Genomic DNA, 27,632 nt, shown 5'->3' on the forward strand with positions numbered 1-27,632 from the left:
AATATGTAATAATCAATAATCATAATGATACCACATTAAAATTCAAGCCTACAACTTCAGCAGCTACTGTAAGAGAAATAATTTACAGAGGTTACGTGCACAGAACTTTGCTGAAACTTGGTAAGGGGATTAACTTAAAGAATCCCTTATTGGGAAGTTACTAATGTGGTTAAGTGCTACCTGGCACATAGTTATCTGGAATAGCTTTGTAAAGCTGAAACACTATGGTCTGATCTAAAAATCAATCCAGCTGAACGGGATGGGAGTTAGATGCCTAAGCATTGGTGCCTAATGCCATTTTAGATGGTCTAGGATAAGCCATCTAACTGGCAGCTGGTGCTCCATGTGGGCATGATCTTTAGGAATTCCTGTGTCCTAACCGACTGCTCTATATAGATGTCTCTCATACCCTGGCACATCTAAAATGACACTCCCCACCTATGTTTAGGCAACCAAGTTTCACCATTGTACCTTCAGCTCAGCAGCCCTGATCTTTAAATCGAACTGTGAAAGTCTAAAACAATCTACCTAAAAATGGCCTTGGACTCAGCATCACATCAAGCTAAAGAACAGGAAGGATGATTCCTTTGATGTTAACTTTGCAGTCAGCCTGCAATCCCTTTCCCCTTGGAAGTGTAAAATTACAGAAGAAAAACAGAATGGAAGTGAGTTAAAGGTTATAAATACCTGGAGTCAGGAGTATAACAGAGGTGACAATCAGGGAGCAGATAACGAGAATAACAAGTAAGGCAATTGCAATTCCTTTCCAGTTTCTTTGTGGAGGATTACTCCCCACCAGCTCCTAGAAACATCAAAGGAAAAAGAACATTTAGAACAGGCACTTAGACAAGGAAACAAACAGCAGAATCCAAACAGCAATGTATTTCCACAGAACCACACCATGCACCCTGCAACCATGGTGGGTGAAGCCTGTAAACCAGACACAATTCATGCTATTATAATACGTTGCAGTATTAACTGAATTCATTCCAAGTCAGATTATGCAATGAATAAATGAAGTGCACCCATAGGATGCTCGGTAGTGTAACCCACACTTCCCACCGCCTTCTCGCATACAGGCACCAGCCACCCACACCAGCACTCATCCAAACTCACTTATCAAAAGCCAATTTCCTACCAACCCTCATTAAGACTGGCAATAAAGAGCTTTAGAGTAACTTTCAAGAGACTTTTATAATAAGATGCCAGAGAAGAATACAGGAAGATGATAAATAATTCACAGGGGCATGTATGGAGATAAAGATCAATAAGGATATCCCCATGGTGAATTTTTGTGCCTTCCCAGTAAACATCACATTCCCTCAGCCCACCTTGCATGCATTTCTAGGTTGGTAGGTCTAAGGACATGAAGACAGGATTCACATCTAACATACAGATTAAATTTAATCACATCCTTAAAACTTTAGAATAAAAGCTCCATCACTATTCACTGATCAGGTCTGACTTCACTGTGGTTGTACCATATGTTCTGTCTGCGACGTATACAGCACCCCTGCTCTCAAGACTGAGGGTTTTATGAAGTGCTGTGTTCGCATTCACAAGATCTTAAATATTTATTGCACTTATCTCTTTCATGCTTTTTGATGGATTCCCCTTAGCACTGTGCATTAAATGTGATTTCATGCACACATTGAAGCATCCCCAGGAACTGTATGAAATATCAGTGCACTTCACTTTCCTAGAAGACTGAATTCACTAAAGGGATCTGGCCTCACAGCCAGAACAACTCTGGATGCTCCTCCTCCTTGTTGACCTTACCAATTTAGATTTTTTGCCTCATTTCCTTTATTATGCGGGATGGTGGGTCTAAGACAGACCTGCTGGTATTTCTTTAAAAGATTCTTCTTTTTTTCTTTTCTAATTTTTTTCAGGAAAACAGAAAGCTTTCTAATAGACTAAATTCTTGTGTAATTCAGAGAGTTTGTTTCACTTACTGTAACATTTTCTTACACACAGCAACATGACTGAACAGGGGAGTCAGGCAAACCTCACAGCTTTGATTTCAGAAAGCACTGGAAAATATTTTTCAAATTTTCCATATCAAGAATCCATTTCACAGAAAAAGATAATGTTGAGACTCTCTTCCTACATGTTTGGGGATCTATCCATTATAAAGGTTATAAATCTGCAATGGAAAGCCAAGTCTGAGGCATTAAATGTCAGAGGTAGCATCTTTATTTCATTATTTATTCTAGTTCTGGAAAAGACATGATGGTTCTCTTCCTTCTGGCAAAGAGGGGTAGAGGTTAACAGCCCCTCCCCTCGTTGCCTTCCCTCCTCATTTGCACTTGGCTTTCTATTTGAAATGAAATATAAATAAAGGAACAAATTTATAGTTTACTATTCTTACTGGAGAAAGGTCTGAAAAGTAGGTTAGGAGCCTTGAGAAATGCAATTTTGCCAACAAGAAAACAAAGGATATAAATACTCTCATTTTTATAGCATCTTCACCCTAAGCACAAATAAAATATTAATTAATTTAGTCTTCTAACACCTTTTTTAGGAAACTGTTACGGTCCCCATTTTTCAGGTGATGCAGACAGGCTTAAAAGAGAGTCTGTGACTTTCCCAGGGTTGCACACAATAGATGTGAGAAACAAAGCCAGGAAAAGAATCCAGAGCTTCTCAGTAAGTGGCAGAAATATTCTTGCTTTCACAGAAGGGCACAGTGGGACCTAGAGGGATGACAGGAGAACTGGGGAGAAGCAGGTGAGAAATCACAGTGCTTCTACCCAGCCAAGCCCTAACAGTGTCTAAAGACAGAGGTAAGACATGGACAACATTACAGGACTGGTGGCAACAGTCACACTCCTGAAAATAATCTAACAACCCTCTCTCCCCTAAAAGGTCAGAAGTTTTAAAATTGAAAAAAAATAGCTCACGGACTTGAATTAGTCCTACGGACCCAGCTGTAGTTCAAAAGTTTAATAAGACCTTGAATTAAGTGAGGTTTCCCCATCCATGAGTCCCAGCGTGATAAAAATCCACACACATGCTTAAGCTTTCAGGATATCAATACTTCCACTGAATCCATTATCACATCATAATTCCATTAATTCGTCAGTCATTCAATCAATATTTGAGCAAAATCACAACAAAAAAGACTGGGAATTTCTAGTGTATCAAGAGGAGGAAAACTATTAATAAACAAAACCTCAGTTTTAACACACTGCAAGGAAGCAGAAAGGAACATTTTCACTTTCTTTTCAAAATTCCATCAGGAAATTTCCCCAGATAAAAAGAAAGAAGAGACAAATGACATTTCAAAGAAAGGTAAACAGCTTTATTCAGCACAAGATTGGAAAGCAGCTTTTTGTTCTTCTTGGTCGTTTGAAGTCTTTTTCGATGGAATCACTTATACTACATCTGCTGCACACACATCGTACCATATATAAGCTGGCACTGATGTTTTAGATCTCTTCTATCTGTATTTCTGTTAATTCCAGAGGGATGTTGCTGTGTCATTGTGAGCAGCTTTTACTTCCAGGAGATTACAGCCTCACCACTGGTCCGTGATACCCCGTGCCCTTGGCAGCAAACTCCCACCCTTCGACAGGAGTTCCCGCGGGTGGACATCAGCTGCCTCTTCACATTGCTCAGGAAAGCCTCTGTGCTTGGGACCAAAGCTGGGAAGGTGTTTAATTAAGGCAGGTACAGATTCAAGCACATAAATAGTGTTCCTGAAGTGGCACCTCAGAGGGTTTGCTACCAGTGCACAGCACAAAGCTATAATTTGCCTGTTCCTGAAAGATCCCAGCTTACAGATGAAAACACAGAGATCTAAACCAGCCAGCAAGCAGATACCCTTCATGAACCACGGCTGTTAATCCTAAAGATACCACTTTGGTTTTAATACTGAAATCTGAGCATATTACACAAATGGAAATAAACCAAGCACGCACAATTTCTGCTCTGACGAAATGATTCTACTGAAAACAGCATGAAAGGAAGCATTAAAACAAAGTCACTCCTCAGGAGGAGTCACCTGCTCTCTGCTTCTCATGAAGAACTAACACAACACCTGCATGACCTCTGCAAGCAAGCTAAAGCCCTTCAGCCTGGTTTTTCTCCTTTCTTCCTTTGCTGTTTGTTTTCCACCCCCTTCTTTCTCTTACATAAAACCTTAATTGTTTTTGGATTAGGGAAGTAAAACAGATGTTACCACAGGTTTTAACATAAGCACACTTCATTGATGCTGCACACTAAAAACTGTAAATGTTATCACTTTCATCTTCATTTATGATTGAAAAATAACGCTACCCACCTGTGAAGTTGACTTTGAAGCCATCAATCCAGACATCTACAGTATTTTAAGAGTCTAGAATACAGATCTGTGATGACATATTTTCCTGCCTGTGAAAGAATCACTGTACTGACATGTTATGGATGAAGGCTGGATGTGCTCCAGTCCAAGATGCTGTCAACAAAATTATTTCTTGCATGTTTATTTGAAACCTGTCAAAAGTCTGCCAGCATGGTGGCCATATTACAATAATATAATAGCTTCTTAAAACAAAAACTCATCAAGCACAACTTCTTTTTTTTTTTTTTAATAGCCATACCTATACTGTTAAATGAAAGAAGGACAATATAAACACCACTTGTCAAGCATTGGTATTATTTTATAAAAGCTATACATCCTGGACCAAAATCTCTGAAGGGTCCTGGTGGGCCTCTTAGTCTTCTTCAACATGGATTTGCCACTTTTGTGCAATAACATCAAACCCTAGGTGTCTTATACTGAAATACATACATTCCAGATACATCTGCTGTACATGAGGGCTCTTGCTGAAGCAGGTGACGCTGCACCATGGCTGCAGACAGGTGACTGAGCTCTCCTCTCAGTTATACCAGTGTAAATCAGAAAGAAAAGGAAAAGAAAACAAAGAAAACCCAAGGAATTAATGGTATGAAATAAAAGCAGGTGCAAGATGTTTTATTGCCTTTGGAGGTGGCAGGATGGGGTTTATAGCAGTGGTTTTGTATGGTTTCCATACTGGCCATTCTTACAAGCTCTGGTTCTTGCTTTTTTTTTATTTGTTTCTAAATTTTAGCTAAATAACCTGAAATACTACACTCATAAAAACAGTAAATCAAAAATCTTCTAGCAAGCTTGTTAAACCCACAGTTAATTGAAAAATACGTATTCTACAGTCAACTCATCCTACCTCGTTCTGAATGAAAACTTTTGCCTGATGACATAACAGTGAGTGCAATGACTCTGGAAAGTCAGCCCACCAATTTCAGAACATGGCGCAGAATAAAAACTTTGCTGAGGAATTAAGGTACGGGAACACTGTTGTCCCTGGCAAAAACTCCTATGATGTTCAGTGGAAAAATAATCTTGCTGTTAATTAGTTCTTTACAATACAGAATTGCTGCAGATTATAACTGCTAAACAGTACAACAAATGTGATAAAGAGTAGTTAACCCATACTGTTAGATTATTAACCTTGTGTTGCAAAAAGAAATATTAATTGCAATGATAATGGCAGTAAACTAGATGCATTGCAGTGGTTACAGCAGGAGGTTTGCTGAGACCTCTGGTTATATTGCGGATCGATACTGCCTTACTGTCTCATTGCACTCCTCTGCCTACCTGGGCCCTCTGCCGCTCATCTGCCTTAAATTTAGGATGGAGATTCTTGGTGGGCAGGAATCATTTTTGGTGCCCTGCCTGGCACAGTGGAAACCTCAATCACTGAAGAACTTAGGCGCTATCATAACATGGATAAACTATAATGAGCAGGTAACTGCATCCTTCTCATCTCTGAATTCAAGCTGAGTTACTATTGCTTGGGTTTTTTTTAATTTATTTTCTTTCCTTTCCTTCTCCTCCCCACCGGCCTCCCTCCCCTCCTGCTGCTGCAGACCACCCTGAGCTGTGCTCCAGCTGAAGTGTGATGCTGAATAGCAATCGGTTTGCAGATAGACTCAGAGAGCCTAGGCCTGAGGCTACAGTAAACCCAGTCATTCAGATGGTAAAGGTGACACTTCAGAGTGAGAGGAATAAAAACCCGGTCTGTTTTTACAAATGAGGCATGGCATGTGCGTGGGCTTTCCTGCAAAGCCCCAGCTGAAAGATTCAGTGAGATAAAACCATCCTGCCTGTTGCAGTGATGAAAGACAACTACGTTATGTTTTTCTTCATCTTCTGTTGATAACAAATGCTTTTACTAATAGGGAGCAATGACTTAATAACAGTTAACATCTTTGCTGCCTACTCCCCGGCACCGTGAGAAAAATCTTTTACCCTGCACACAATGCAACCCACTATCCTGCCCTGCCTTTCTGGGAGGCTCTTTTTTGAATGCCCTAAAGCCACTTCTTTTGGCCCCGTAGCTACATCTCCTCTCACAATTTTCTGCACAGTGCGCATACGCAAATGCTTTGAGGCTGGGCATTAACGGAGTGTTTGAGAGTGAGCGAGGAAAAGCCTGTATCCGTAACACTCAGCCCTCTGTAGAAATAAACCTTGCATGTTTTATGCTTTGATAGAGCTTTCAGTCTTACATGTTTCTATTACAAAGCCAGTAGGAGAAAACGATTGCCATCTGCACCTTACACCTAACTGTTAGCTTTAACAGATGATGGGTCTTCCGCTGTTTTAGAGCAGAAGGCACCAGATCCTCAGCTAGCATTGACTGACACAGATCATTGGCTCCACTGGAGCAAAGCCAGTCTGTGTCAGCTAGAAACGAAACCCAGTGCTACTTCTAAATTTAAAAAAAATCTGTAAAAAGATCTCGATACAGTAATATCTGGGATTCCTAGCTGTACTGTACTGCAGAAATGGATATTTAATAACTTCCCAACATTTTTATGAGCATTATGATGAAACAGTTTTGGATCCCCTCCAGACCTAGCAGCACTAAAGGATTAATTTATCATCTCTATATTTTGAACTGGCATCTCACATGACTTTTGTACTCAAGTATAGTAACCACACTGCAACATCCTCCCACTCCTTCCAATGTATAAACGAGCAGTATTGTCATTTGAAGCATTCCGAAATTATTCCTAGTGCTTAAGGACAGAGTGACTGCATGGAATTTCCAAAATAAATTAGAATTTGGGAACGTAGACTCTGGAATCATGCCAGGAGCCTATTCTCAAGGTGACAAAAATTCAAGCTGCGAACACCAGCTGGACCTGTTGCACTAAGTGTGGGTCCAGCCAAGGGCATGGCCAGCTTCTGACTCACGCCCAGGAGAAAGGAGATGGCAATGTTGTACATGTGTACGACACACGACACGTGACTAGAGATACTTTTAGCCAAGAATTGTGATGGTCTTGATTGAATGTCATCTTATTAATCTTCTTCACTTTCCCACCATCAGTTTGGTTCATTCATCTGCGGTAACCTAGATGTTTTTATAGCACCTGGTGCAGTGGGACTGCGAATCCTCATGGGGGCCCTTACCTGCTACTGTAATTCAAGTCATAATTAAAGATCCATTCCCAATAGTGACAGAGCCCATAAAATCAACAGCATTTCTTTGATTTTATTTCAGTGTTTGATATAAGCACACACATTCATCCACTAAAACAGAACCAAATCATCTCCTCGGGTGAAATATCCACCACGACACCGGCAGAACTTGGCTTAGAATTTTCTTCCATAAGAGTTTGTTATCATCAGATCTGTGAAAAGGCTTGGCAAGCCCAAATGCCACAGATTATACCATTGAGCCCAGGACCCCTGTATGCCACAGCACTTGCCGAGCTCCAGTTTTTCCACTATAATGCTCTGACAGCCTGGCTCCCTTCAAACTGAGCCACAACACACACACAACCCTCGAACAGTTCATACCCATGCAGACAGCATCTGCAAAAGGTGATGTTGCCAAGGCATGCCAGGATGACATCTCTCTACTCTATTTCTTGAAGAATTATGATCTCAAGAAATGGGAAAAGAAGCTTCTCTGCAATATTTGAGAGCTTGGTGAAACCACCTCTCAGCTTTGTCATCTCCCTTAATTCCAACAAAATGCCATTCTGCTTACATTTGTAAAAAGGCAATTACAATTTTTAGTGAAACTATATTTCAGAAAAAAAAAGAAAATATCACTCAATTTATGGCTCTGAACACCAAGGAAGAATTTGTGATACGGGAAGCAGCGAAGTGTTTAATCTCCCTGGGTAGAAATACAGACACCCAGCATTAGAAATTCTGTTTATTATTATATTTTACTAACTCCTAGGCATTTTTTTCCTGTAATCTAGTTTGTAAATAATTTGTTTCTAAATGGTACAGGTAGGAAAACATGAGGTGAACAAAATTTAATTCCTAAATAATTTGTTTGGCAGTAACGTGAGAAAGAGCCGTGAAGACAGCCAAGTTTTAAGGTCGCCGTGCTGCAGAGATGGTGGGAAGAGGAATATGAAAACGCTGTGTACAGCAGGGAGGAAGAAAACGGGTTTATCAATTTCATTTTGCACTCTCCTGAGGTGTCCATCAAACTCAGGATGCAGAAATTGCACTGCGTGCTAAGAAAGTAAAAATTACCTCACCGGGTTACTTGCAAAACCTTCTGCGATACAGTAATTATTATATGAATTCATGTGTGAATTAAAGCAGCTGGGGGCTAGGGGAGGGTCGCTCCTCCTTTGGTCGACGTACGTAACTCTCATTAACACGCAGCAAAGTTTCACGCATGTATGGGGAAATAAAAAAACAGAAAGAGAGAAGCACTCTCAGTATAATCTACCACGCCAACCACCATCTATCATTACTCTCTGAAATATATCAGCTGCTTTTTGTTCAAAATACGTTTCCCTCATCATCACTTCTTACAGAAGGATGGTGGATTGGGGATTTCAGATGAGGTCCCTGGCTGGCATGAGGGCTGCAAGGGGATGGCTCCTGAAGGTCCTGCAGCCATGGAGCAGCTGGGAAAATCCATGGTCAGAGATGGGATTGACCCCTGAGTCCTGGAGTGACATGGGGAGGTGAGGGACGTGGACAGACCAAGGGGCAAGAAGACGGCGTTGGATGGCACTGCAGGGAGGAGGCGGCTGCAGTGACAATTCAGAGCTTTTTTTTGGAAAAAAAAAATTTGATCAGAGCCCATAATAACGGGATTTCAAAAGTAATGACAATTACCTGAACCTCCACGATGAGACACAACTTAAAATGCTTTTACAAAGAAAAATGTCCAAACTAACAAGTATGTGATGATAAAATCTGTTTTGTGTGCTCACTAAAACACTCTCCAAATTTAGTAAGGAACGAGCAAAAATCACATATTTCTGTCCTCCGTGGGACTCGAGTGATGTGTGTTTTACATAAAAGTTGAGTTCAGCGGGGGGGGGGGGAAATCCCTCCAATAAGCCAATAGGATCTCACTAAAGAGAAAAGTTCCTCCCCATTTCAAGCCAGAACCTGCCCTTATTGAGGTCAATAACAACATTTTTAACAGCGTGCCTGAGTCCTTCAAACTTCTCCGTATATCATAATTAATCAGATTATGGTGCTGGATTTCTCAAGCATCTGAGTATCCTATTAAAATCAAAGTATGGTGTAGGAGGTATTTAAAATGCAAAGTCCAGAGTTATTCTGCATGCTAAAATTCACAGATTATTTTTATACATCTTTTACACAACTTTTATTTCAAGCAACAGTTATTTACTGTTTTGAAAAATACAAATTCTTTGATGTATGGATGTTTCAAAGACAATGCAATTGCATTATTCATCATTGTAGCAATATTTATATTAAGATGCTACTTATCATATAATTTTACCTTTAAGAGAATCTTAACTTTCTGTTGGTTCTAGGATCAAGTCATATTTGATGTGTGGGGTCTCTAGTGCTGTTGCCAAATGTAGAATGTAGCCAAGATTTTAATGAAAATTATAGAAGGAATATTCTTCTCTGCTACAAATTTTAACAATGTTGAGCAATAGAAAAACAATGTGTAAGTGTGGGCCTGTATTTTACACACTGCTTTTAAATGAAAACACTTTAGCAGTTCTTGGAGTAGGATGCAGTATGAAGGCTTTTCTCTCCCAGTTAAGTCCCCTTCTCCCCAGCCCGTACAGCCAAGATCTTTTTGCTTAGTCTCTCTCCCCTTCTTCTCCTCTCCTGAATCTTTCATTCCTGGTTTCATAAGTAAATACAAACCAGTAAATAATGCAAACGAAAATTTGTTCTCTCGCACCAAGGGCTATTGGCAGAGCACACCTCTCACCCACAACAGCCAAACCCTCTTACACTGCAGCGCAGCATGGCCGTATCACAACTTCTTCACCAAAATAGTTCCTGGGCTGCTCTGGACCCCAGGATTTGCTGCAGCATTCCTGGCACAGTCCTGCTAGTAATGGGCCAAAACCATGCCTGGGAGCATGCTACAAACCACACCAGTGATCACCTATGCTTGGTCCCCTGCACCCCTCCAGGTTACTTCACCGTATAAATGCAGCCCTAAACTCTACCTGAATCCCAAATCCTAAACCTAAGCTAGAGTCCCCAACTCACCCCCAGTTCTGCAACTCTTCAGGAAAATCATTTGCTTGAGCTCATACCATTACTCACGCAGATGTAAGGAGCAAGGGGCACAGCAGCGAAAGGATGGCGCTCTCTTCCATTTTTAAAATGTTAACTATTTCTTTCCAGCTAGCAGCAACCTGTGCTGCCTTCCGTGAGCGTTGCTTGGATAATGAGGCAGGGAGCAGAGACCACAGGCTGCAAGACTGTCTTCAAAATAGCTGGGAGACATCTCAGTTCTCCTAATGGGATTTGCTCGGGTTTTTCTCAGATATTCTTGAAGCAGAAACCACTTCACGGATATCCCGATTTGACGTTCATGAAGTTTAAAAAACAAAAGTCTTAATTCCCCCTGGCCCTTGTCCAGCTCTAGCTTAGGGAAACTGTAGTTTGAAGAATTACAGCTCTTTGAAGGGTACTCGGGCTTTTGGCATGAGATGCCAGCGGGCTGGCTCAGCACCGAGTGCTGCTGTCAGGCAAAGTGATGACTCCAAGGTCTCCAAAGGTTTATGAGTCTTATGCTTGGTCTGTTTTAATTGATTTCTATTTTTACTAAGCTTCTCACAGCACATTACAAAGACCTTTGCAAAGTCATTTATTTACATTTTCAAAACTTTCTGGGTGCCAGTAAACACAACCAACAAACAATAAGTCATTTTTCCTCAGGAAAGCAAGATACCAACTCTCTTTCCCATACTGAGCTGTGTTAACTGTGGCACAACACCACAGGAGCATGACTCCTTGTATCAAAAGAACACTTCTCTTGCTCAGTTTTTGGTTGAAAGAAATATCTTTAATTCAATACAATCCTGAGACTCAATAAGTGAATTACAGACTGGAACTGAGACATCCATGTTCCCACTTAAAAAAAAAAAAAAAAAAAAAGCAAAACTGACTGACACACAAATTGCAAATTTTTCTCCTAGAAGATCTTTCATGAGGGTCACTGCCACCCAGCAGCAAAACCACTGCATTATCATGATCATTTTTAATGTCCCTGCACAATTCACGTTAGCATCTTAACAGCACTGACAAAACCACCTCTTCTCCTGAATCATGCTGCTGGTTTATCTGTCTGCTTTTCACTGGCTTCAAGTCATAATGTTTCTGCTGTAACCAAAATCCTTCCTTTAATTTTGTGACTCTCTCACTTCTGATGTTAAAAGTGAGAGAGTGTGGTTTAGAAAGGACCCTTTTGTATTTGAAACTGTAGGGATATCATATTGATTTAAACATGCTTTAGGCTTTGAAAAGAGAAAAATCACCCAAGCAGACACAATGACTTGTGTGTGGCAGTTTTATTGCATCCCATGAAAAAATGCTCCAGAGATGGGAAGGAAAAAGGCAAGTGTTCAAGAAAGGAGTTTCTTTTCTGCACCTCTCCAACCTGTTATTCTCTCAAGAAGCAGGGTTTGGCTTCTGGAATTAAGGGGTCTTAACAGACCCAGCAGGCAGAGAGTGCCATGTCCACATTCCCGATCTAAACATACCTAAAAAAGTCCTCTGTCTTCATCCCCCTGTCCATCTTACTTCGCAAGACTTAAAGCCACCCCAAACTCACGTGATGCTGCTACAAACCTTCCACTATAGACTTCCCTACCAAGTACCCCATCTAGCCCTCTCATGTGGTGCTGCAACTACCACATTGCACCATGCACAGACCTCCCAGAGGTGTTCAGATCCTCAATTCCACGTGGCTTCACTGGGATTCAGGCAAAGAAACACTCCTGAGGACCTGGGCCCTGGTGCCTCTCTTCTCTCTATCTAAATTCAAAGATAAAACTCTCCCATAACTAATAAAAGAGTTCAGAAGTGATCAGATATGTAGCAGTGGGAGAAGGAAAATGATTGGGGCTGCAGCACCAGTATTTTTAAAGAGAGAGAAGAGCATTAGCACAGCCAGGATTTCATTTACCATGTGAAAAATTTGTCCAGAGCAGAATGGGAACTCTACCAATTAATATAAACTACAGATGCTTCCCTCCAATAAGCAGAGTTACAGGGATCATTTTTCTTTGACACACACCATAAGGGAGTGAACAGGTTAATGTAGTGTATGTGACTGCATTTTTAAAAATCAATTTAAGGGAATTTTCTCTGCTGTAAATTAGGCTCTGGCACTAGGGAAAACCATCAAACTCAAATTAAAAAAAGGAACAAAAGAACTTAATTTAAAACTATATTGTGATTGTAGTGCTCATTGGTGCACACACAAAAATCAACAACAGGCATTTCATTTTTACCTTCTTTGATTACAAAAAGGCTATTATCAGTGAAAGATAATGCTGAATCATAATTAGAAGCAGGACTCTCCCTCCTACCAGCCTGCACAGCTCAACATTTTCTGTAATGCAATATAAAGTAATTTTTGTCAGAAATCCCCTTTGTCAGCTCACCTCACATTGACCAGATTGCGACCCCTCTACCTCCAGTCACACGCGCTTCTGTGTACTCAGAAAAAGCAGGGTTTGGCTTCTGAACTCCAGACCTCCCATTCAGCAAGACCTTACATTGGCCTAGCTGCAGCTGAAGACATGAAGAAATGTAAGGGCAAAAATGATGAGGCTATAGGACTCATAGTATCTGCATAGAAGATCTGAACCAAAGTTTTCAGGATTCCACTAATTTTAACTGGCAGGAGAGCAAATCTCAGCTGAAGTCCTGCTTTTTCAAGAAGGCTAAAACAGTTCCCATAACTTCACGGCATTGTCACAGGCTCTCAATTCCCCATTATCTGACTTGCAAACTATAGACTCCTCTGCCCCTCACAACTATACATAGGGTATCTTCTTTAACTGGAGAGAAGAGGACACCCAGCAGTACAGTGACATTCATGCTCAAAGCTACAAAAAGAACATGTCCTCGAGGTGACACAGCTCCCCACGCTGTTTCCCAGAACTATCACCAGTCATAGCCCTTTTGCTTTTCTTAAATGACATTTGCTGTCACCAAACACAGGAACTGAAAGGCAGCGCTGAGGACAGCAAGATTTTATGACATGTTCTGCGTCAGTGAAGTGAAGAAAGAGTATGACACAACTGATCTGTGCTCATACGTTGGCTGCTGTGCCGGTTGCCAAAAGATATCAGCAGTACAATGAAGGGACAGACAGGTCGTATGAGCTACTCAAGATAAATCAGCTGTGTTATTTTCCTTCTACTTCGTTGACATAAATACCTGCATCATTCCCCTTGTGTATTCAACAGCCTTTCATCTGGTCCATCACTGAAACCTCCCTCTATAAAGAGCAGATAATTGCTAATGTAAAGAATCGCAGTTATTTAATGATGACAGATGAATCTTCAACCATTGCCAAATGCTGCCTTGAGGAAGAGAGGCCAAGGCTCTTCTGCTCTTGGCATTTTTCTCTCCTGCAGTGTCCCCCACATTGCTGATCATGCCCCACACTACCCTGCCTGTCTCTCCACGGTATTGTGGGATTTTCTACCTTTTTTCTCCAGAAATTCTTCACCTGTTGGTAAACAATGTCAAGAGTATGTGATTATATATTACCATAGTCTGTTATATCTGACCAGGCTGCTATAGACCATTTATTCCCTCCTCTTACATCTGGTTTGAGCTATTAATGAAGGGAGTGTCAAGTGCTAATCTTTCAGTTGCCAGGATAAAACACAATGTCAAAGCCCACCACTTCCACTAAAACCTGAAAATAAACAAATGAGCAAGCCACGGTACTAAAATATGTGCAGTCATTTTTGTCATATGCATTTGGGCAAGGGCAATGAGGGAGACAGGATAAACAAAACCAAACCAAAACAAAATGAAAACAATTAGGCTTGCACAGATTCATTCACTGCATTATATTGCTACAGCAGAGAAGTAGATATGTATATATATATATATACACACACACGCATACACACTCCTCTTTTTTTCTTTCAATTTCTTAGCATGGGAAAGCAGAGACTCACCCCTACACACACACCTACTTAGCTCTGTACGAGAAGTCAGTTCGGTTTTACCCACTAATTTTCACCTCCTTTGAAATGTGAAACAAACTGTCCGTTTGTAAGCTAAGTGGAGCTGGACCTTGGCTTCTCTGAGGAAACTCCTCACAAGTCGATAGCTGCAGCCCCTTCCCCGTTGGGTAGGACCAAGCAACAGCGGCGAACTGCAGCAGAGGTTCATGGTTTCAGCTAATCCCCTCCCCATATGGTCAGGGACGATGACTGTAGTGAATAATTAATGAAAAATATGTCTGATCAGAAATTCAGAAGAATCAGAGGAATTGCAGAAGTAAAAGCTAGTGTTTTTCTTTTTCCTATTCTTTCTTTTTTCCCATTCTTTCTTTTTTCCCATGAGCTTCATTGGGCTCACAGGGAAAAAGAGACCCTTAAATCTGAAAGCACACCCCATCGCCATGCATGATCCTGAGAGCGTGGTGGCTGTTGGTATGAAATATCTGCCCTGTGCCTCGAGTAGCTCACTACGGCACCTTGAGCTGTGCTGTAATTGAAACACGGATCTCAGTATTACAATACCTGCCCGAGAAGCTGGGATAAATGCTGGGGCAGTCAGCCTGGGCTAACCTTCAGGCTCTTGCAGCCACATGCTCTTGGGACCCCCGCAAGCTAATTTAAAGCTAGGACTTGGGACAGTGACTGCAAAGCAGACATGCTCTCATTTACTTTTTAGTAGGAGGAGGATGGAGGAGGAAAAACTATGTTTTATGACCTCTCCTCGTTAGCAAGAAATATGATAAGGCTGTGCCTTAGTGCCCAACACTTTTTTGCCGTCTTGAAATAGAAAAGAAAAAGCATTGCTTTTTTGTACATAGTACTTTGCCTTAATAAAATATCGCTATCATAGCCTTATAATGTGAAATGAAGAAGTCACATTATTTTCAGAAAACCTCATAGCAAACTAATGGGGCGCTACAAGCCTCAGATTGTTCTTTTTTTCATTTTCTTGGCATGAATTTAACAAAAAAATTCAGAATCTAGTTCATTCTCTTACATAACCCTTTGTGAAGGACCCTTAAAATTCACATCAACAGTATCTCATTCCCACTTTTCCCTTAATTTCCATTTTGTTTAATGGCTTCATCACTATTTATTTGTGATCTCAGGATTTTTTTCACCTCCTGAGAGGGAGAAAAACTCTCCTGGGTAATAGGACAAAGAGCTGGAATCTGTCTGCTTCTGTTGTGCTTCTGTAAAAAATATATTAACAAAAAAATTCCCTTGCAGGGAATAAGCCCAGTTCTACTTTTTTCCCTGGGGTCTGGTAACACGATTCCAGTCGAGAGTCCAGATACAAGTGCCACGTGAGGAGGTACTCTCAGCACGAGTTACGCAGTCACACAGCCCATCCCCTTTGCAGACTGAAGACACGAAGTGTAAAATAATCAATCTTCCAAGGTCCTAACAAGCCCCTGTGTTACAGGCTGTACCATGCAGACTGCTTCTAGAACAACAAAAAATGTCTGGCACAGATAGAAAAGACAGCTAGAGGCTTGTGTCAAATTTCTTTGTGAAATTACATGAGGTACTTAACCTTTGTCCTATAACTTTTCATGGGAAATGAGAACATTTGCCATCCAGGCAGGGAGTCATTATCCCCCATGGGAATGAAAGATGTCTTGATATAATTCTGATCCTTTGACAACAAGACTTCTGAACCCAGACACCCTCAAAAGACAAGTCTACAAACGTCTGTGCTTGGGTTCATGCTGAGCATGGACTGCCCAAGAGCCTCCTATATTCTGTACCGTCCACACTTTACATACCTCTTCGTCACAACTCAACTAATTTCTCACTTACATTAAAACTTATATTAAGAATTCAAATTCCTAAACCAGCAAATGCATCTGTTGTAGTAAAAAATATGTGGAAAAGCCCAAATGAGAGGAATGGCTGAAAAAAGTTTAATTTATATAGACTTCTTCATGCTCGTACTAGCTCAATTTTCTGATTTTGAACTAATCCCTCTCCCCATCAGTCAGTCACTCTGTGGTAGAAGTGACTAACCATGCATGGTGGGAGCCCACAGTTCGGATCCAGTTTTTGATCCAGTAGTTGACAATTAGTTAACCTCCGTCACTAGTGATGCTAACCTCCTAATCTGCATCTTCCTACCTCCTCACTGGTTTGTAGCTTTTGCTGCCGCTGTTTTCCCCATAGTTTTGCTTTTCATATGGTGAGAAGATGGGACACCCTCACTCTAGGAACAGAGATTTGGGGGAAAAATGGAGGGTTTACTAGCTCATCTATACAAGATGTTTGGGTAATTACATCGAAAGCAGGGCTGGGTTGTTAAAAGCCATTTGGATGCCTGACTGTCCTCAGTTTCCCTGTAGGTGAGGGTCCCAAACATCTGTAAAAATTGAAGCCCCAATTCCTAAGCACCTCTCCATTTGAGATAGCACCATATTAAGAGCCATATTCCTATGGGTTCCCTGCTCACATAGAGCAAAAAAACCAAATATCCCGTGAGGCTTTTGAGGCAGGGGAGTAGCCTTTGAAGGTTAGCCTAACACACGAGAGGTTTGCTAGCCGGGGAACAGAGCAAGGGTGCGGCTCCCCTTATTTCTTCTCATCACGAGAGGCCAGAGCTCACCCGCGGCACACCAGCCTCCCCACTCCGCTCTCACGTGCCAGCAATGTCCCCTCTGAAGCCACGGCCAGATAACAAAACACGCTCCCGCGCTCCAGCTGGTCTTGCATCCATGCCCACAGGCAGCACATCTGCGGTGTGAGCAGCAAGGGGGGAGGTAAGGGCATCATTTCAAGTCAGAGGAGCAGGCGGTTACAGCTAATCAACTGTCTTCATCGCCTTGTCAGGACAGGAGCATTTGAACTCGGCTTGTAGAACGCCATCGGGCGTGCTATTTGGTATCTGCTGTTCTGCACAGGTAGATGTAATCTCCATATATTTTATTAGCTCCTGTTACACTGCATGAATGGATACCACATAGAGTTCCAGCTTACCACTTCCATTATCAACTATTAATACATTTGCTGCAGAGGGAGGAAGAATCCCGTTTCCCTGTGCTGCTGCTGGGATGATCATAGAAGTCACAGCAAACTGCCTGAGCATCTTTCACGGAGTCTGATTCGGCAAAGACCGCTGCCACGGGTGGACATGGGATCAGCAAGAGGTGGGGATGCTTGGCCTGCCTGATAATGGGGCTGCGCTTGGAATCAGCCTCCGGAAAAATGCTTCCCATGTCCATTAGGGATGACATTTACCTTAGTCCAGATGGCATTCATCACCCTCTGTGCACCATTTAAGCTCCGAGCTCAGAAGGATGGTGTGTGGTGTGTGGGGATGATGGGTGCAGTTCTTCTGAACTGCAAATGTCATCCATGTGTGCATGTAGCCATTTTTTATTATTATTATTTTAAGGGAAATGTGGGCAATTAAGCAAAGGAACAGAAAATAGGCAACTTCCAAAAAAGTAAAACTCTCTTATAGTTAGGCTTTGTTTATCTGTCAATGTTTCATTAAGTAACTGCCCAGTATGCCTTGGAGTATTGTTGATTTCATCATCTAAACATAAATTTAACACTGTATATTATGGGCAGCTCCTAAAATCAGTAACTGTATTTAATACTTTACTAAATCCTTTTGATAGCAATTAAGAAATGCTGCTGTCAGTTAATGCATGATACTGCACTATGGCTTTTCTGCCTCCTTTCTGATAGCATGCTCTGCTCCATCCACCGGGAAAACACCGCTGGGAAAGGGCTATGATTTCCTTTGGCCCCACGTGCCCCATAGGCTCAGCTGCAGATGAACTCAGGAAAGCATTTAATGGGATGCCTTTCTGTAGCAGTGAAACCATTTGAACTTGTGCTCAAGTCCCACGGACTCCAGTGGGGTGCAGACAGGAGTGCTTAGGCACTTCCTAGATATTTTGGTATTCGATTTGCCAACATAAACACTCTCTCTGCAGAGAAAGTCCTAAGATACAACGTAGGTGTCTATAAAAGCAGTATCCTTTCCCTGGCAGGAGGACGCCTGCCCTGTGCACAAATTCCTGCATCACCGCCCTGCAGCACCCAGCCCTCTCTGTGCAGTGTGGGGAGCTGAGCCCAACTCATGGGTGTCTGTCTCGAAGCGGATCTGGCCCTTAATCAAGAAAGGGAATTAAATATTATGGTGTTTCACATATTAATGACTCAAGGATATAAATTATATTTGGCACAACTTATTAAACATCTCATAAAACTTCATCAACGTGACAGAATATATCCTGTGTTTTCCTGCTTTTTAATCATTTTAATCAATCAGATAAAAATGATGCCAGAATGTAACCATTACAAGAGAAGATTATCAGGAGTGTAAAAAAAAGAGAAACAGCCTGCTACCACACACCTCAGAAGACAAAACACAATGAGGTGTTTACAAGGTTGGGTCAGAAAACAGAAACTCTAATTAAGTTTCGATATGATTGATACTGTAGATTTAACCACTCCATTATACAAGGCAAACAAATGAAACAGTGGTATGTTTCCTTGTCTTGCTTTAGCCTGCATCTCAAGGCTGTTTATAAATAGTTAAACAGCTGTATCAGAATTCATCAGTTTTTAGAAAAAAATTAAACCTCAACATTGATATCTACGGTATGATGACTTATAAATCAGTGCATAATTAATCTTGATATTAACTGCATACGCTTGTGGTGCATGATTTATTATGGGTTATGCATCTAACTTCTTCTATGGGTATTATTTTATGTACATACAATCTAATAACTTTTGATGCAGTAGCAGGTGCTACTTCATAATAAAGACATTAACATTTTTGGAAAAAATACTTTTATATCAGTTGATCATTCTCTATTTTCACTTCTCTAATGGACTCGATAGTGATTAAAAATTAAACCTGAAGTATAGATCTCATACTTCCATCTTCATCCTGACTGCCTTTTTCATCATGTTTCATAATGTATTTTTCTTATTTCAAAAACATTGTTATATCCTTACAGTTTCACATACCTACAGCCTTCTTAAATGTATGCTTATTTAGGGAGGATAACTTCCTCTATTGTTTCCTCTGTTTAGACTGGGAGTTCTCCGAGAGGTTTTAGCATTTCAAGAAGCAGCTCATTCAATTCAACTAACAAAGCTCTTCTGGACGATGCTGTAACATGTTGTGGGATACAACCATTAGTTTTATTTTGCTTTGTAGCTCTAAATTGTCTTTCTCCTTACATGAACTCCAGTTACTGCAAGACAGGTGGTTACTTACTCATCAAAGCAGCTATCAGGGATACAGTCCCTAAGACAGCCAGACAGCTCCTCACTTGTCTTTGAGAAATGTTTCCAGATAGAGCTAAAAAGGAAAGCCCAGCACATATCAAATAATTTGAAAAATGCTTGGAAATAAATGCAAAACTAAAAACATTCCCGCGGCAGCCAAGAAACATACAGGGGAACAAAATGTAAGGACCACAACTGACCACAGTAGAAACATAACTATTCAAAAAGAAAATTTCCTATACTGACACCACTTCTTTACTCCTCTCTCAGATATTCCTCCTCAGACTAATCATTTATTTATAGACTCCTCTAAATTCAGCCAGCATCCCAATGAGGTAATGGGATGATTGGATAAATTGGCAATTACCAGAAGAAATGCTGCATCTTCTAAAGAAGATGGTGAAGTTTAGGTTGGCATTGGACAGGGAGGGTAAGATGCAGGCAATAGACATATATCCACAACAAATAAAAGAGAATTTACCAGTAGTGACTATCATTCTGCTAATAACCAGATTTTCAAATTCTCAGCAATCTGGACAGTGGACAATAAAATTTCCCATCAAAACTATGACCTCCCTGTGTTAGAAATTGTCCTAACATTACATGTAAAGAGCTGAATTAAAAGAAGCAGTGTTGACCCTAAAGCCTCTGTTAAGCAAATCACTGTTGACAACCTGAAATGTTTTAACATCAGAGAGTGTACCTCTGAGACAGACAGCAGCCAAAAACCATGACGTTCTCTGAAATTGTTAAGGTGCTTTTCTCAACCCTGTCAGTAAGAAAACGCTTTCGGAGGTCTCCCTCTACCTGTACATATTGACACAGTGTCAGAGAGTTAATTTGTTAATATGAATCAAATTCATGTGAATAAGGATCTATTTCAAGATGCTCTATCTTTGGCTACCGAATCCTGTCTCAAGACAATGCCCTGCAGCAGATTTACACCTAAAATTGCAGTATTCTGGCCACAGTAAAAAGCAACTATGTTCACCATATGTTTACTGGTTAAAATAAGAGTCTTACATTGATGTGATGGATATCTCCTTTGAAATAGGCAATGAGCTACCACACGGATGCAGAAGTTAGTAGCAGTCAGTACAGCACCAAAGTCCAAGCAGGTGGCACTACCTGCCGTAGCGAGCGATGCCCATTGCTCCCAAACTTAGCAGCGTGTGTTCACACACAGAAATCAGGCTCTGTCGCCCAAAGTTACTCTTTCAGGTGAAAAACCACGAGCTTTCCAAATTGCTGTAAAGTCATAAGCCAGATCCATGCTAAGACAACAGCTGTTTGCACATGATGCCCTTAGAAAGCAGCCTGCTGTGCTGTCACTGCGAATAACAGAAAATTGCTTTAGTTTGGTCTTCCATAATCATTCCCAACTATGCTTTGGAGTTTAAAGATCTAATCCTGTTTGTAAAATTCAATTAGGCGTCACAAAAAAATAATTAGTCATTAAAGTTTTAGATAAACAGATCTAAGCTAAGAACAAAACTGCACCACTACTCCAGTGAATTTCAGGATTACAGAAAATCAATATACTGTGTCATATCCCTGTAAAATATTATCTGCAGTATAGCTTGTTTTCTCATCTGTGCATGAAGTTAAAAATTTAAGTCCAGTTTTCAGTGACTGCTATTATGGTGTAAACATTAAATAATAAAAAAAGAGTAAAAAATATTCACCTTCCATACAAGCATGTTTCTTTTTACAATAGGTGGCCAAGTAACGCCCTGACTTTTTGGAGTGGCTCAGGACACAGAAGCCCTGGGTCAGAACAGCCTCCCAAAGGGGAGGCAGCACGGCGGCACCCGCCTTTTATTAGACATCTAACATAGCAGTGCAATGACAACTTTCATTGGCAAGCAAATAAAAATTAGTCGAGCTATTTTTCACTTTCTATCTTTGCTTTCCATGGTTTTTTTACTTTCAGGGATATCTCAGGGTGGGGCAGAGAGGAAGTTTTGGGGGAAGGAGAGAGTGTAAGAGTTTGCAAATGTTATTCTCAGTGGTGGTATCAAACAAACCCCAAGTGTGGAAACGGCACAACTTGGTTTTGCTCTCTCTTCTAAAGCAGATTCTTGTAAGCCTGTACATTAATAAATGTTAATTTTATCCCACTGTGTCTACAAGGTGATTTTCAAATTCCTGTTGATTTAATAAAGAACTTAGGTGTTCAGCACTTGCAAAAACACTGCCATTTAGATAGACACCTTCAGACAGATTTAGGTTTTTAACCTGAAGAGTCAACATTTGCAGTTCTCCAGCAGGATTACTTAGGCTTTTCGGGCAAACTTCTACATCGTCAAATGCTCTGCATGTTGTGCTAATCTACATCCTTGCCTTGCCCCTACAGATGTACCTATACTAAGTAATTAAACATGGCCTGGCCCAGGCAGCGGGGCTCAGTTGTCCGTACTCCTTGGCGGGGCTTTGACTCATGCCACAAGCAAAAAAAAATTTAAAAAAATCCCAGAGGAAAGTTTTGAGTTCAGCCCAGGAGCATCAAGTGGCCAACCTGATCTGCAGTGTAAAAGAGGTGAACAGTGTGGAGGTGTCAGAGTGTGTCCTGCTGTCACTGAACGGGCCATTACAGTGTTTAGTTTATTGGTATAGATGTGAGGTTTCTGCCAACTCAGGAACAAGTCCTTAATGAGCCAGGAAGAAAGGAAGAAGCTCTTTTACATTTATATTGTATTGAACGTTTGCTGTCCTCTCATACGTTTCTGGGATGCACGTTTTTCCTGAATCAATGTGGACTTTATTCCAAGAACAAGCTGACAAATTCCCAAAGAACTGACAAGAAAATCTTGGGGAAAAGAAGAAAACCAAGCCTTTTTCTTCTCAAATATTTAATAGTTGGAACCTATAAAGAATTGTTGAAGATCTGCCAACATTTCCAATGATTTTCAAAGTCATACCGTTTTTAGTTGCTCCAGAACTGCTGATCTCAGCAAGCATGCCCTTCTAAATAATTTATTGGCGTTTCTACATAAATTAGATACTTAAAGGTGAAGATGCCATGAACCTTGTGGAGTCTGAGTGCTCACTACATGGACTATAATCCATCAACCCAACAGACAGATTTCCAAACTGGCTTAAACCCCAGCAGGCTCGCTGCTTGGAAATAGTTCAAGGACTCCAGAGACTGCAATACGCTATTGAAATGTCACTTGTAGTAAAAGCACATTCTACACAAAAATAAATCACCATAAGATAAGGTATAAACCTCAGATAGTTATAAATTGATCATTTAAATCACATGTTAGTTACTGCTCACAAAAATAAGCAATGCAAAAAATATGTTTGCTTCAGCTAAGGACAATGTATTATAAAAGACAGGGCAGTTTACAAGGCAGAGCCATCAGCTAAACCACATATCTGCGTAAAGTTTATATTCTTCAGTAACACCCTTTGGTCCCACCTATCAGTTTTTAAAGTCACCATGGGCTTTTTTTTCCCAAAACCTATATAACAACAGATGACTGCTTTGCAGGATTTGGTCAATGGAAAATGTTATGTTGGGATGTTACCCTGTAACTACTATACTTATAAAGACTCCCTGACAGCTAGGAAGGCAACAATCTGAAGAAGATGATGAATGATATTTCAAGAAGAAAGTTGAGGATGAGAAACCTGCAAACAAAAACCACTGCACTAGCAGGAGCAGATCAAAATCTTAAGTCTCCAAAATTTGTTTGAGATGAAAAAGGAAAAAAATTACCAAAGGAGGCTCCTGTCCTGGCTAGAGAATCGCTGCAGCCAAGGTTGTGTAGCTATTGTTAGGTTGGATCCATTGTTTGGATGGTTCCCTGAAACACATTGGTATGAGGGGTGAGAAAAGCCAGTGATGAATTAAACGTTAAAGGGGATGGAAAGATGATAAAAGCAGCATTTCCCCCAGAAACCACGAGAGTGGGAGTGGTAAAGTTGCTACTTGACATAGAAGAGAACAAGATAGAACAAGACTAAAACTGGAAGTAAGCAGGACAATCAGCACCAATATCTCAAGGGATTAGTTTACAAAGAGTAAAAAAAAAAATATCACCAGGAGCTCAAAACAGTTATGAAATCAACACTGAGGGCCTAAAAGTTATGGAAAGCCTGAGTTACAGTAGGTAAAAAACACCAGAGATAACAAGTGAGTGTCAATGAAGGTTATTTTATCTCCCCGGTCTCTGCGTGACTAACGGCAGCCCACCAAGAGATGGGAGAGGAGTGCTGAGCCGTCCGTGTAGGAACACAGCTGCAAGTGCAAGAATTCCCGTTCGAATACAAATCATGGTTTGCATTTATTAAATGGGCTAACATTTTCATCATTGGGAATTCACGGGAATGGACACAATGGAAGATGCCAGCATAGTGAACTTTTCAGCTGTTAGCCATAAAACTCTTTGCAAGTGTTTTTTTGATCTAATTCATAGCACGAACTCAGACTATGTGGGGGCCCAAACAGAATGAATCAACTAAATGGATGATGATCATTGAAACTAGAGAATTTTCAAGAGTAAACAGAATTTGTGGCATCTGTTTTTTTTCCTATTTATTCTTGACAAGTCCGCTTTGCCAATGGATTAAAAATGTTTCACCGCCTGTTCTTATTCAGCTACTACCAAAAAAAAGGGAGATTAGACATTAGTGTACCTGCTGTAAACTATGAGTTTTGCCTAGTTCCCTGGCTCTATGTTCTTTTCAGTATTTGTTTTTGACTCTGACAAATCAGCTTTCTTAGCACTATCCAGATTATGGTTTTAAGGCCAAATAGAAAATGAGGTATAGCATCATCTTCCTTGTGAGAAGAGATGCAGCAAATTAGTTAATCAGAATTCAGTCACCATAACGACTTAAACCATGCCCGACTTCCTACCTTGCTACTTGCCATTCCTAACATTATTACCTGTTTAAGATGAGACACCCAGAGGAAATGGGGTTCTGCTCTCACATTTACACAACACCATTACTTTATCTTAATGACTAACACGCCCTGTTTAATAAAGTCCTGGCATCAACTTTATTACATCCTGCACTGCTAATGATTTGGTAGTCACCTAATACATTAATCTTGATTCATGGCTCACTTGAAATATTTATATAGTACAAAATGCTTAAGTGAAGGTCAGTTGCATACAAAGCTTCAAAGAATAAATTGCGAGATTTTTGTCTTGCCTCTAGCTCCTCCTCAGCAGGAAAGCGTGGCTCACCCCACCCCTGGACTAGCCCCGGTTGTGCATCTCACCCCGCTCTCCCGTGCTAGAGAGAGCCAGGGACTCCCGTACAGACATGCCTGGTCTGCTCCTCTTCCCAGCTACCTGCACCTAGCTACAAACCCAGACCCACCGAGTACTGGAATTCCTTACTCTGCATCCACCCCTTAGATATCAAAAGCGCCTCAGGCTCTAACCTCAAGCAACTAAAATTCCCTAAATATAAAGGAACAGCATCATTTGAGGAATTCCCTAAATATAAAGGAACAGCATCATTTGAGGATGCCTAGGAAGCAACCTCAAAAGGCCTTTGCAGCATGTGATGGATGAAGCAGAAGCCCCTATTACTAGAATATTAACAAATATATGGTGACAAATAAGGTGTTGATATAGACAAGTTTAGAGTTGCTGACTCAGAAGCACATCAAAAGACATATGGAAACAGTTGAAAAGCACAGAACGGTATCTACACCATCAGTAGGCACCAGGGACCCTGGCAGGCAGGTAGGAGCTGGGTTTAGGAGATGGTCCAGCCACTGTGGGCAGCAAAATGAGCCATATGGCAACAAACGTAAGATTTTATTCCTGAAGGAAGAACATTATTTTCACTGCTTTTTACATTCATAAAGGAACACGTACAAATGCTTTCAGCTGGTTTCATCATAATTCCTCTGACATTAAAAGTACATGCTGGCCCAGGGAAGTTCAAGTCACAGGACATAATGCAGACAGTATGGAATCTAGAATATAGGCAGAGAGATGAAATCTCTGAAAAAGCTAGGTGGGCCTTTCTCTAAGCATAAAAGGAATACACTGAAGCCCAGCCATAACCACTTCTGCAAGCCTATTCCCAAGCCACACAAGGCAGGGCAGACAATAAAATGCCGCAGGCTGCTAAGCCTGTAACTGGCTTTTTGCCACTTTCCTGGTATATACCTCAAAGCACGTAGGGAACGTCAGTACTGCTTCCAGCAGCACTCGCTTTTTGCGCTACTTCTGCATGCGGTATGTGGTTTTCTGCTGGAGCATTTCAGCACAGGTTGTTGGCTGCAAGATGTTGTTGAGGCTGAAAGTTATCTGTAAAAGCTGGGGTTGGCGAGGAAGAATCCTACACAGCCCTCTTCTTCTCCACACTTTGTTCTCTTTGCAGCTGTTTTTTGTTCCCCGTGCACTGTCTAGCGACATGAATCATGGAACAGAAGGAACAGTTTAATCAATAAAGTGTTTAATTGCTAAAAATTACTCCACAACCGCAAGCTCACAGCCAAGAGACCACACTATCTGTCACTAAAGATGCATTATGAGGGAGAAAGAAAGAGGTTTGAGTGTCATTAGCAAACAATAATAAAATAACCCATAAAAATTGAAAATATGACCCAGTGAGAGCATATAAACATAAAACAGTGTGGTCCCCAAGATGGAATCATATTGCATTACAGATAATTCCATATAATGTGGTTTAAAATGGCAAGCTGTATTTGTATTTTAAGGTGTGCAGACATATTTATTATGTGCAGCCAGTTTACTCTAGTGCTTCATGAATTCAAGGAAAAATGTAGTTTCCATCAAATTGAATTGCATTAAGTGGTCACTGCACATTGAGAAGAACAGTCTATTTCTCTCAAGTGAAAGATCGACCTGGAAGCATATGTGAGACCATGAATTTCTAAATATTAGACATTGTGTCATACGGCAATGATTAAAATGAGTCTGTTGCAGTTCTGATGCTTTATATGCAATGTTTCCTCAAATACTTACTCCCTTTGCTATGAAGATATATGTAAAGAGCCCAGCAAAATAATCTGCCTCAGCACTTCTGTTATAATTAAATGCAGTCACATGTTGGCACAAGTAATGACCACCATCTGCTCAAATCCATGGCTAGTCTGTCCTTCACCACAAATCACAAATCTCCACATGTCCAGCAAAATACCCATTACCAGCTGATTCTCCAAAGCACCATATGAATAATCTGAATATGCGACAGGTTTGTTACAGATGAGTGATAATGTATTTGGCCTCTAAAAATGCTGGCCGGGTTTTGGATGCTTTAATACTAATAACATTAAATGCTTAAAAGAAAATACAGCAAATGACCCAGGTTGCAAAGTCAGGCTTCGGGAATTAGAAAAAACTAAGACTTATGTTGCCTCTTCAGGCTGTAAGCATTTGGATGCGACACCATACCCTGGTCATAGAGTATCCTTGCCTAAGACTGTACCTCCTTTATTTCACAAAGTTTATTTCACACTGTGGGTAAGCTCAATGCAACTATTTCACTAATTATTTTTATTCCATTTGTATCTCTCACCTTTTTACAACTCACCATTCAAATCTCATTCCATTAAAGATTATTAACTCCCTTGAAAGTTTTCCATTAGCATTTCTACACCCTCAGACAAGGTCTGAGCACTTTGTGAAATCTAGGCTCTCCCACTGTTCACACGGTGGATTTGCAAGCACATATTCTACAGCAGACAGCCTCCGGGACAAAGCTCAGCACTTCAACATTGCTTCAAGCTCTTCTTCCTATCTGGATGGACTGGGCATGGCTGTGTCAGAGTGTATCACATCCCAGCCCGCTAATAAATATCTGGACACCACCTCTTCTGAGACTTATGCTGTAGGTGTCAATGGTGACAGGCCACATGTTGGCTGTGGATGTAGGTGTGAACATACCTGTGAGCCTGC

At 40.9% G+C, this 27,632-nt stretch overlaps 1 protein-coding gene across 5 annotated transcripts in view; it reads right to left on the bottom strand.

Moving 5' to 3' along the window:
* Positions 1-27,632, bottom strand: part of DPP6 (dipeptidyl peptidase like 6) — a 575,225-nt gene that overhangs the window by 179,030 nt on the left and 368,563 nt on the right. For all 5 annotated transcript variants that reach the window (XM_069778210.1, XM_069778212.1, XM_069778209.1 and 2 more), the window contains exon 2: positions 688-802. In XM_069778210.1, the coding sequence (XP_069634311.1) occupies positions 688-802 (115 nt within the window). The remainder of the gene's footprint in view (positions 1-687; positions 803-27,632) is intronic.

Source organism: Haliaeetus albicilla, chromosome 2 (genome assembly GCF_947461875.1).
Source record: "Haliaeetus albicilla chromosome 2, bHalAlb1.1, whole genome shotgun sequence".
Classification (NCBI taxonomy): Eukaryota; Metazoa; Chordata; class Aves; order Accipitriformes; family Accipitridae; genus Haliaeetus; species Haliaeetus albicilla.